Below are 11500 nucleotides of genomic sequence, written 5' to 3'. Positions count from 1 at the left end.
CCTACGCCCTCCTCCACGCCGCGGGCACACACACCCATCCCAGGGCTATCTCTCTAACACCGTGGGTGCGCGCATCCCGCACCCAATGACACGCGGGGAGCGCGTACCCCTCCCGCGGGCATCCCGCATCCCTCATCATCCCCCTCCACCACCTGGGGCCGGCAGGGCAGGGCGGAGCGAGGGCCGCCCGCCGCCCTTTAAGAGCCGCGGCGGGAGCGGCGCTGGCCCCACCCGCTCGGCCGCGGGGCCGGGCCGTCCCCCTCATTAATATGAAGGCGGCGGCCGCGGCGGCGAATGGGTAATGAAGCTGTCACTCCGGCACCTACTTGTTGGGTGTCCGCGGAGCCGAGGCGCACAGAGGGCGAGCGGAGCCCGCGGGAGGGGAGCGGCGGCGGCAGTGGTGGAGCGCTCCGGGCGGCCCCGCCGGCAGCCCATGCCCTGCGCCCCCCGGCGCGCTGCGGGCGGCTCCCCCGCCGCCCATGCCGCGAGCGGCCGCCGGTCCGTGGCCGGTGGGCTCGGCGGGCTCCTCTGAGGCGGCGGCGCGGAGCGGCAGCGGCAGGAGAAGGAGGAGGAGGAGGAGGAGGCATGCGGGGCGCCGGCCGGCTGAGCCGGGCCCCCCGCGCCGCCGCGCTCGGCCTGGCGCTGCTCCTCGCCTCCTGCGTGCAGGTAGGGACGGGGCGCGGGGGGCTCCGCTCCGGCCGCGGGGCGTCCGCGGCTCCCTTCTGCCTTCTCCCCGCTCTGTTTCCACCTTGCTCGTTTCTTATTTATATATATAATATTATATCTATCCATCTATCTGTCTGCCTCTCTGTTGAGCCCGCAGCCGGCGAAAGTTGTCGCGGGGAGCCGGGGACCCGCAAGCCCCGCGCTGCCGGCGCTGCACCCCCGGCCGCGGTAGTAACGAGGCTCTCTCTCCCCTTCGGCTTTTATTTTTAGGTGTCCCGCTCCACGGGCTATTTCGAGCTGCAGCTTAACTCGGTGCGGAATGTAAACGGCGAGTTGCTCAATGGGGAATGCTGCGATGGCATGAAAAGCCCCCAGAACCAGGACTGCTCCCGGGACGAGTGCGACACTTACGTGAAAGTCTGCCTCAAGGAATATCAGGCCAAGATCACGCCGGTCGGACCCTGCAACTACGGATTCGGATCTACCCCCGTTCTCGGTGGAAATATTTTCTATTTGAACAGCAACAAATACTCCCACCAAGGCAGAACCCCCGAGACGGGCAGGATTGTTATTCCCTTCCAGTTCGCGTGGCCGGTAGGTTGATGATCGCGCTGTCGCTATCAGCCTTTTTTTTTGTGTGTGGTTCCCCCCCCCCCCCCCGCCCGCTCCCGTCGATGCTGCTCCCGCGTTAAGAGAGCGGGGCGAGCCGCCGGTGCGCAGCCTGGGCGCGGCCGCCGCCTCCCGGGGCTGCGGGGCACGGCCGGCGGAGCGGGATGCGGGGGTGGGGTGGGGTGCGCAGCCCTCGCCCCTCCGAGAGGGGTGCGCGGGAGGGGGAGGATGCTGTGCAGGCGCTCCGGGTAGCGGCCCGGCGGCTTGGCGGCGTGAGGGGGCTGCCGGGACGCGAGAGGCTAAACGAAGGGAAATTATAATAACGAGGAGTGAAAATCACCCCACCCCCGGGGGGAGCGGTGGGGGCGCGCCCGGGTCCGCGGGTGCGCGCAGCGCCGGGCTGCCCCCGGCAGGGGGCGCTGCCACCGGGCGGGTCGCGGCGCGTGCCGCGGCTCGCGGAGGGCGCGAGCGGCCCCGGGGCGCGGGCGGGGCCGCGCGTGGCGGCGGTGGAGGGGGGGGACAGGGAGGGGTCTGTGTGGGGAGGGGACACTGCGCACCTGAGGGACCCTCACACCTGAGCTGGGAGGGGACACTGCGCATCTGAGGGACCCTCACACCTGAGCTGGGAGCGGACACTCCGCACCTGAGGGACCCTCACACCTGAGCTGGGAGGGGACACTGCGCACCTGAGGGACCCTCACACCTGAGCTGGGAGGGGACACTGCGCACCTGAGGGACCCTCACACCTGAGCTGGGAGCGGACACTCCGCACCTGAGGGACCCTCACACCTGAGCTGGGAGGGGACACTCCGCACCTGAGGGACCCTCACACCTGAGCTGGGAGGGGACACTCCGCACCAGGGGGACACCCCGTGCCCGGGCGAGCCCGGCGCTCCCCGTCTCCCCAGGTGGCGCGGGTTGTCGGAGCGGGGGTTGCAGCCGCCGCCTTCTGCCGGAGCGCAGCCCTGCTCAGACCCCGCAAACGCCAGCTCCGTGTGTTTGTGGAACCCCGCGGCTGCTCTGCCCTTCCCTGCCCTCCCTTCCGTGTCTCGTGGGGGGCTCTCGGGTGCGTTACCTCAGTCCCCGCCGCCCCGTGCGCCGCCTGACCCGCGGGGCTCATGGAATGATTTGGGTTGGAAGGGACCGTGTAGATCGCCCGGGTCTGACCCCCCCCCCGCCATGGTCAGGGACACTTTTCGCTACACCGCGTTGCTCAAAGCCCCGTCCAGCCTGGCTTTGAACGCTTCCAGGGATGGGGCATCCGCAGGGGCCAGCGCTGGTCCCCGTCCTTGCAGGCTGGTGTATCCCTCTTGCTGTTGGGGGTGCTGGGTGTGGAGAGGGAAGGAGGGAGGGAAGGCCGGGCTCCCTGCCCGGCTGCAGGCAGGTAGGATCCTGCAGGGAGTTTCACAGCTGTTGCCCTCGGCCCTTCCAAGTGGGCCACGGGGTGGGAGCTGGCAAGTTGCGAGGCGCTGAGGAATGGGGGTGGTGCGGTGCCCGAGCGCGGAGATGCGTATCGGGAGCCTCGGTACCTGCGGGCTGCGTTTGGCACCTGGTGACTAAACAGATGAAATGGCCCTTGCTGACCTCTCTGACACACACATAGCTCGCGGGATCTTCGCTACTTGGAAAACGCCAGCTAGGAGTGATCGGGGGCAAAAATGCTTCACTTGCATTTCAAGCTAAAGGAAACCCACTCCACATAAATCAGTTAACTTTCTGTGCTGCTAGGGACCTGATGCTCGTGCCTTAAGAACTGACTGTTACTTGGAGATAGGGGGTTTGCAGCAGTTAAATGGTTAAAAAAATACAGTACAACCGATGAATTTTTCTGTGCAGAGGCACTTAAGCTCTGGTTGCCAGGTTGGGGTGTTTTGATGGCCTTTGTTGGTCCTGTGGCCTGTTGAACTTGGAAACGTTCCTATTAATGGGTATAATCAATACCATAAAAACAGGGTATTTAGAACTGTGCTCTTAAGTTGTAAGATCAAAGGGAAAATTAATATTCTTTCTTCTCTTTATTGACCATTTAATAGAGGCTTGATGAAATCGTAAACTCTTCAGTAGGAGATTGCAGTAACATTAGCACCTCAAACTTTATATGTTATCTGCGTGAGGAAGTAAAGGTAACTTAACTCACGCTTTTATTTTGCCAGTTTCTAGTATTGCTACTTGAAACACGAGGAGAGTTTGATAATCCTTGTGGTGCAGGTCCCTAAGCCCAGCCTTCTTTGGATTTTTCTCTGTTGGAATAAGCACATTCTTACCTTGCAGCTGCCGGATATTGTTGTTCTGTGCTCACCTGGTCCTAAGTAAGGCCTGTTTGACCTGCCTCTTGCAGGTGAATTAAAGCAGTGTCTCCAGTACAGAGTCCTGTCTGCTGCTGTTTCTTGAGTTGTTGCCTCCAGCATTTTAAGGGAATTGAAATACTCAAGGTTTTTTCCACCATTTTTTTTCTTGCAGCTGTTGCAAAGCAGCCTGTGATTTATTTAAACAGTGCCACTGCAGTCTAGTGGGTGGCTAGCTGATTTTTGGAAGGTTTACTGAATACTCTTCCAGCCTACCCATGATTCTAAAAATAGGTTTTTGGAGTAGTTGTACTTCTCAAAACAGTCTGTGGATGCACCTATGGAAAAGAAGTCCCTCCTGTATACTGTAGGTAGATCTTGAACTCTTGCTGTTCAGTCTGTTGATGGGGAACACAGCATCTTTGTCAGAGCTGTACATAAGCTGTGTAGACTCTGGAAGGACAGGCTTAATTGTAATGCTAGTTTAAAACAAGGGGCTTTTGAAGTAGATTGAGTTCCTGGGTTAGGTTTCAACTCCCTGGGGTAATTTCAGAATTATTCTCCAGTAATATTCTCTCTCTATTCAAGTTTGCAAACAAGAAACAACAAAATGGGCATAGCCTTTTCATATGATTTTTATTTTTGCTATACAACAGTAATGAAATTATTGCTTATATAATATGCTGGGAAGGAGCAAGAGTAAAGAGAATTGGAAATTGTGTCCTTCTGAAGCAAATTTGCTTTGGTGTTGGCAGGGAGAAAAGGACTTTTTTCAGTAGTTGTAGTTTGGATTTTTAAGACTAAAAAATCCAACCCTAATGAAAGCCAGCGTTGGTATATGTTCACTTCTTACTGAACCTCATCTGAACAATAACTCCCTCATTTAGAGACTAATGTAGTAATGTTTAAATTGCTTGAGGGAGGTTTTCTTGAAGTCTGTTTGATATTGCCATGTCCTGAGTTAGCAGTAGCTGTAAAGCAAGTAGTTTCATGAAAAGTAATTTGTTTTGGTTTACTGATTTTCTTTTTTAATTTTACAAGGTAAAATTTTATTCCAAAATTTGGACAAGTGTCTCTTCTGTAATGCTGCAGTACCAGAGTTCAGTGGCTTCTGGTGTTTGTTACAGTGTCAGTTATCCAGTTTATTCCTATTTCCTGTCTCTCTTTTTTTAATATCATTAGTCTGATCTCTGATTTGCAAGAGGGAGCTTGGGATATTGCCAAAAAGTTCTTAAAATTGCTACCTTGGGATACATCATCCACAGAAATCTGGCAGTGGGAGAGGCTGAGGAATGGCTAGAACAATACAGCTGTCTTCTTCACCCACCTACCTCACATTTATTTCTTTGCCTCCTGCTGTAAAACTTGAAGCTTAATGATTGTTTGAGATTGTTAACAAACAAATGATGCAATTAAAATTTATGTGCAACTTTAAAACAAAAAAGACAGAAGAATTCCAAGTAGCTTTGAAGAATGGATTCTAATCAGTTATACAATTTAGGTTCATTAGTCTTAGCACTTTTTTTCCTAGCACAAAGCTGTTTGTTCAGACACTGAAGCTTCAGAAATACCTGGCACAGCAATATTTATCAATAGCAATTAGGTTATTGGCAGACTTTTAGATTTGGGGTTAATTGAAGGTTAGTGCTGAAAATGATGCTCTGAAGCTATAGGCATTCTGCTGGATGGCTGGAACCATTTTTTTGTACTCCTTTGCAAGATGGCATGAAATGGAGTTGTGTGTGTGGTTTTTCCCTCCACCCTGTTCTTTCCCTCAGGGAATTCACAGCTTTTCCTGTACCATAAATATTGGTATGGCGTCCATTACTTCAGTTAATTAGTCATATAGAGGAATTGTTCCAACTAGTTGTGGATGTTGAAATCATGTATTACAGTATGCATCGTTAGCTCCTCTCAGCCCCTCTGTTTTCAAGATCCTACTGTGATTGACAGTCAGTGCAGTGCATGTGTGAGTGCTGTGTACTCTGAACTCCCCAAGTGAACCTCAGAGTTCAGGGCTTTGGAGATAAGTAGCAGAGACAAGCATTTTCGTCTTTTTTTTCCCTTAGTACTTAGCTAGGACTCTGTGTACCTATCTGAAGGAGAGGTAGTAGAGGTTCAGGCAGCCCTCACAAATTGCCTGGGTAAAGGGTGCCTTCCCCACTAGAATTGTGCAACTAGTTATTTTTGTGAGCACTATACTAAGGCTTTTTCCTGTTTAGAGTGTGATTGTAGCAACACTTTCTAAACTTCTGAAGTACTGTTAACTTTCAGGTAGATTAAAAATGCATATATTTTTCATATCCAGGCTCTGTGTGAGTTTCATCCATATTCAGTCCACATGAGAGTCTCATCCAAATGCCTGGAGGGGCTCAGACTTGATCTAAAGCATATACAGGAGCATGAACCATCAAATATGTTAAAACTGCTGAGAGGATAACTTGGCTGCAGCAGTAAGTGATAAAATTCTTAGAAAGCAACCCATCTCCTCCCCTGCCAAAACCTGAGCAGGAATACTTGACCTTACAGCTTTTATTGCTTAATGGGTACAGCTCTGTGTTTGGCACTTCCACGTGTTGTCTGCTTAAGTTTAGGATTCTTCATCAAGCTCTCTCAATCCTTCTAATTTGAAAAAACGAAGGTGTTCAGGCCCTGGAAGGCATCTAGCCTTGGAGCTCACTATCTGGGATCCTTGGTGCCTGTAGCCTGACTGTAGGAAATGCTCTTGTCTATTTTTGTTTGGCTGGTAGATCCACAGTTGGTCTACCTCCTGTCTCAACACAGCCATCACTGCTCTCTGATCAGGATCTTGAGGCTTTGTAATGAAAATATCCTGGATTAGATTACTCGCTGCTCCCTGATGGAGTAAACATGCATCCTGTCAGCTTGGATGACAACCCATCGGCTTAAAAATTAGGCAGGTTAAAGTTTAGCACTGGAAAAGGTCCTTCTACACAGCTGTACCAGAGGAACAGTAGGTATGTTTTTTCATAAAAAAGATTACAATTTGACAAATGAAGCATCAAGTGAGACACAGCAAGCTTTACCTGTAATTAATTGTTCTTTACTGCATTGATACTCTCCTTTATTAAAGTGCATGCAAAAGCACAGTTCCAAGCAAGACCTTAGGGCAGGGAATAAGAAGGAATTAAGAGCAAGACCTTGTGCCAAAATGTGAAATTCACCTGGTGTGGTGATGGGTTATAATGTACATGCATCACACCTCGTTAGCAGAGGAAATCAGCGTGGAAAAAATATTGTAGTTGGTAGCTATATATTGACTATTTAACATAAATGTTTAATATCTTCTTCGCTAGCAGCCAAACTTCCCCCCCCCCCCCAGGTGGAAGGCTTTGCTGACAACACAGAGCTTCCTTTTTTTACTTGACTATTTATTTATTTTATTTCCTCCCCTGAACTTGGTACATGATTACTGACTGCCTGATGGACTTGTCAGCAGACTCTAGGACTCCTGTGGAACTGCCATGCCAAACTATTTCGTATTTTGCCAAAACACCTGCAGTCCTTTTACTTGTAGAGCCTTTTCCTGCTTGTTGCAATTTATGGACAAATATATTGTGGATCAGAAAACATGGATCTATGTTTCCTCAGTTTTGGGGAGCTAAATTAGGGAATTTGTATGCTTCTACCTGCTCGGTACTGTTTTTGCCTTGAAACTTTTTTGATCAGAAATGAGAGGTCGAGGGAATGGTTTTATTATATAAACGATATCCCTTTGGTTTCAAGTTACACAAATGCAAAGAGTAGTTCTCAGGTTTTGTTATGCTCTTTCTTAAAAGAAGATAATCAGGTGATGTTTTAGAGAGCGACTTTAGTGGTGCTGGGTAGTGACAACTCCAGTTGATTTCAATAGCAGCTGCAGGTGTCACCTCTAAAAAAGAATCAAGGCCTTAATGGTAACCACTTCAGAACCACTCTTTGAAAAAGGGATTTATTATTGGCATGCTGTGTGTGCCAGCAACTATTTGCAGCTTGCCCAGAATAGAAAGTCTAAAGACTTAAGTTTCATGTAACTATAGGAAATCTGTCTTCTAATTTTAAGCAGAAATGCTCTTTACACTCTTAATCTTTCATGCATTGATGTCACTAAATCTAGAATTTCTTATGTCTTTGAAATAAATATGCCTCAAAGGACAGTATTCTCCTAACTATTTAAACTTTATACCTCAAAGTTCTGGGGGGGTTTTTGAATGTCACAGAGATGGTCAGATAGTAAAGAACACTTCTATTTATACTCCTTGAAAGCTTCCTTAAATAAACACCTGCTTATTTATTGGAAACATTGAGGCTGAAGTTAAAACTTGCAGACAAACTCCCTCACCTCCCAGCCACCGAGAGTGGGTATTCCTGTATACCTCTAGTTGACTTTCTAATCTTTATTCCAGAAGGTGCTCCAGCCAGCCTATCTGTGAAATGCTACACTCCTAGCCACACAGCTGGTGTGGGCATTAAATCTTTGACTGAAAATGGAATAGGTATTAAAGTAGTCAGGATTACTCTTACAGTAGAGGATATGAGCTGGGGAAGAGGGTGAAGTAGAAGCAGAGCATGTTTGAGTCACTGCAGGGCAGAGGAGGCTTTATAGTACATTCTCTGGACTGTTTGAAGATGTTTCAAATCCTGTTTTCTCAAAAAAAAAAGTTTGCATATGAAAGGTTTGCTGAAGACATGACTACTTGTAGCTTTAATCTTAAACTATCAGGTTTATCTAGAGCGTAGTTGTTTGGGGTAAGACCATAATTGGTTGTGTTATATCAGACTTGTGATATTTGGCCTAATTGGGCTGCATTCCCCCTGCATTGTAGGCAGCCTGAGTGATCCTGTGAAGTTCAAGTGTTAGTGTAGATGTTGGGGAGCTTTGTGTGGCCAAAGCTACGTTCTGTGTTTGATGCTATTGCTTGTGTTCCTGGTAAAAGTCCAGCTCACTTTGAATTACTACTGGAGTTCATTGGATGTCAGCACAAAAGCTGCAAAAATTAAGCTTCTGCCAAACAATAAATTATGGGAAATAACTATGTTTTCTGGATGTAAAAAATGCCTAAAGAGTGTAGTTGAGTGAGTTTTTAGTCTATTTGTTGTTAATCTGTACTGTTGCCACAAAATTTTTCTTGCATGAGAAGGATTGTATTTGAGACAGGTATGTAGGGTAAATTGTGATTTTGTTTTTTAACCTTTTAAAATTACTTTTGTGCTGTCCCTGGGGGCCAGTGGCTGTCTGGCCCCTTTGTTGAGCGATGCCATTGAGTCACTGTGTGTAGGTGAGATGAGTGGAATTCATCCTTTTTGTGTAGTCTGACTCCTCTTGTTTTTCCTCTACGTGTTGATTTGTGTGAGTGTTGGCTCTGGAGTACATGCTATGAACATACTTTAAAACCTACTCTAAGTTCATAAAGCAGCTATGATCACACCGTATTCTTAGTCATCTGCAGGCACTTTATGTTATTGTGTGCCAGAAAGCTTCCCTCCCCTCTCTTCTGAAAACAAACCCAATGTTTTGTCAACTCTGTGTGGGTCCTGTTTGCGTTGCCTGCTCTAGTTCAGAGCTGCTTAGCCTGCTGAGGAGACTAGAAAGTGACCCTCCCTTTTCTGCCAGCACACACATTTACTTTCCCTCGTTCCTTTCCAGTTCTAGCTGCTAATGATCCTCTGATCTGGAAGGAGCTTGAGAGCATCAATTTGGAAGGAGAGGCGCTGCCTCAAGGAGTGAGGAATAAGGGTATAATTGCATTGTTTCTGGCTTGTTAATGCTTAGCCATTTGCTTACCTGAAGGATAGTTGCTACTGTTCCTTGGCAGTAACTCCAGCCCTCTCTTCCTCTTCTGCACTGTGATAAACCTTTGATGGTCATCCTCTGGTCTGGCTTCTGATTAGTGGGTGTCTAAAAACAGGTCAGTCTTTGGTCAGAGGTGACTGTTGGCAGTGGTGTGTGCCAGGTTCATTCAGTGGTTTTGAGCTGTGTGTTCAGGTCTCACGTGAGAGCTGAACACCCCCATCAGGTGGGGCCTGAACACTCCCACCCCACCACTGCCCCCAGGGGCAGGGAGTGAACCCGTGTGGGTACCTAAGAGTATCTCTGCTAGCTCATGTTGGGCAGGACTGAACTTCTGCCTCCCATGGGGTGGGGTGGGGGCTCTAAGAGCTGCTCTCTCCCCTCTGTACACCCAGGGAGACCTGATGGGATGGAGAGAGCTGAAGGGAGTACTGTGATGGCTCTTGTGTAGAACCACCTTGTGTCAGGGAGGGGTGACCATCCTTGATTTAAACACAGACTTGTGGTGTCTTTGCTTACTGTACAAGAAAAAATACTGTATATAAAACTTAGTGGTTAAAGGTGCTAACTTAAGTGGAGATTCTGTCCATTGATACTACAGAGAAGCAGTGATGTAGACTAGGACTAAACAGATGAGTTTATTTTTTTAGTTACTCCAATGCCTTGGGGTTTTTTTTTCTGGTCTGATGGTCAGATTTTGCTTAAAGATGTTTAAATTTAGAAATCTGACGTGTACAACATAGTAGATACACTTGACCATCACCAAAGATTTAAATACCATCCAGCTCTGAGAGAAATGCTTGCTATTTACCTGAAATGTCTCTACTGTTGCTTTTGATATTAAGCATTTTTTTTTGTAATCATATTTGTGGTATGTTTTACAGTTATAAAATGTTTTTCAGGAGTTGAGCTATACCTTATGCTCATTTATTAAACTTTATTTCCAAGGGTTTTCCTTGAAGTCATAGTTAGCCTTTAATTTGTATATAAAGGAGAAAAGTTAAATGTTTATTTTATTAGTTGCTGCTTCAGATGCTAAATAAAATGTAGAAAGCATATTTAACATGAAGATCTTCTGATAACAAGAACTCTGAGCTGAAACACATAGCAAGCCTTGATTTTTATCTGTGGTTGAAATGACTGTTTGCTTCTCAAGAGCAGTTAGAATGCTATTTTAGATGGAAGGGGCAAGGCATTTCAAGGCTAAATGACAATCTTAGTCTTACTTGATTAGAGCTTGCTGAGGTTGCTAAGAAACAGCCTAATAGTCCTTGAGTAAGCAATTATATGCCCCTTGGACAGATGCACAGGTGCTCATTCTCTGAAGTAGGTTTTTTTTGGTTTTTTTTTTGTTTTTAAATCTGAGATAAGACTGGAGTATTAGTACATAAACTGCAATCTGTTTACATCCTGCTCCGGGCTTGAAAGTCCTAATTTTATATAGTTGTTGTTCCCAGCAGGATGTGTTCTGGTGAGTTTTGTTTAGTATGTTACTAATTGATTATTATTATGCTTAAATTGTTCTTGCAATGCCTCATCTAGTTCCAGATAGTCCACTAGGTCTTTAGTCTCTCCAGTACTTTTCTAGTACTGTGAACACACCAGCTTAAGTAACTCTAGACATCTAAAGTTCAGATTGGATAGTTTTTACATTTTTCAGACTTAGTGGGTAGGCAATAGTAATACTGATGCTGTAGAGCTAGCTTTTCTTACCTTACCCCTTCCAAAGCAGTTCTGTTCATGCAAATTGCAGTGAACTATTGTACAAGGTAGCAGTTAACCTAAAACATCAAACAGGATTCTTTCAGTCTTTTCCCCCTCCTCCCCCCAAATATGTATGAATCTGGTTATAGCGTCATAAAATTGAAATGTCTACCTTAAAACCCAATCTACGTTTTTAATGTAAAAGGTCCTGGATTGCAGCTGAAAAACTTAAGTTCTAATTAGGGAACTTCTTCATACTTGGAAGACTTGATTGACATGTGCTTTGAGCAGTAAGTTGAGAAATACTTAAATAGCTTAATTATTGATCTACTCCAGTCAAGACTGAAGTATAAGTTTTCTAGGGTATTCAATTTTTGGTACCACTTCGTGTTCTTACTATTGATTGAGGATAATTTTAATAGCACTGGTTTGGTAACCTATGCTA

General features: G+C 47.2%; 1 protein-coding gene across 1 annotated transcript in view; it reads left to right on the top strand.

Annotated features, from left to right (window-relative positions):
• The first annotated feature begins 294 nt into the window (after nt 1-294).
• Nucleotides 295-11500, top strand: part of JAG2 (jagged canonical Notch ligand 2) — a 70330-nt gene continuing 59124 nt past the window's right edge. The window contains exons 1-2 of the mRNA XM_032691412.1: nt 295-666; nt 937-1260. Coding sequence (XP_032547303.1) covers nt 295-666; nt 937-1260 — 696 coding nt within the window. The remainder of the gene's footprint in view (nt 667-936; nt 1261-11500) is intronic.

This window comes from Chiroxiphia lanceolata, chromosome 6 (assembly GCF_009829145.1).
Source record: "Chiroxiphia lanceolata isolate bChiLan1 chromosome 6, bChiLan1.pri, whole genome shotgun sequence".
Classification (NCBI taxonomy): Eukaryota; Metazoa; Chordata; class Aves; order Passeriformes; family Pipridae; genus Chiroxiphia; species Chiroxiphia lanceolata.
This window is presented reverse-complemented; position numbering and strand designations above follow the sequence as displayed.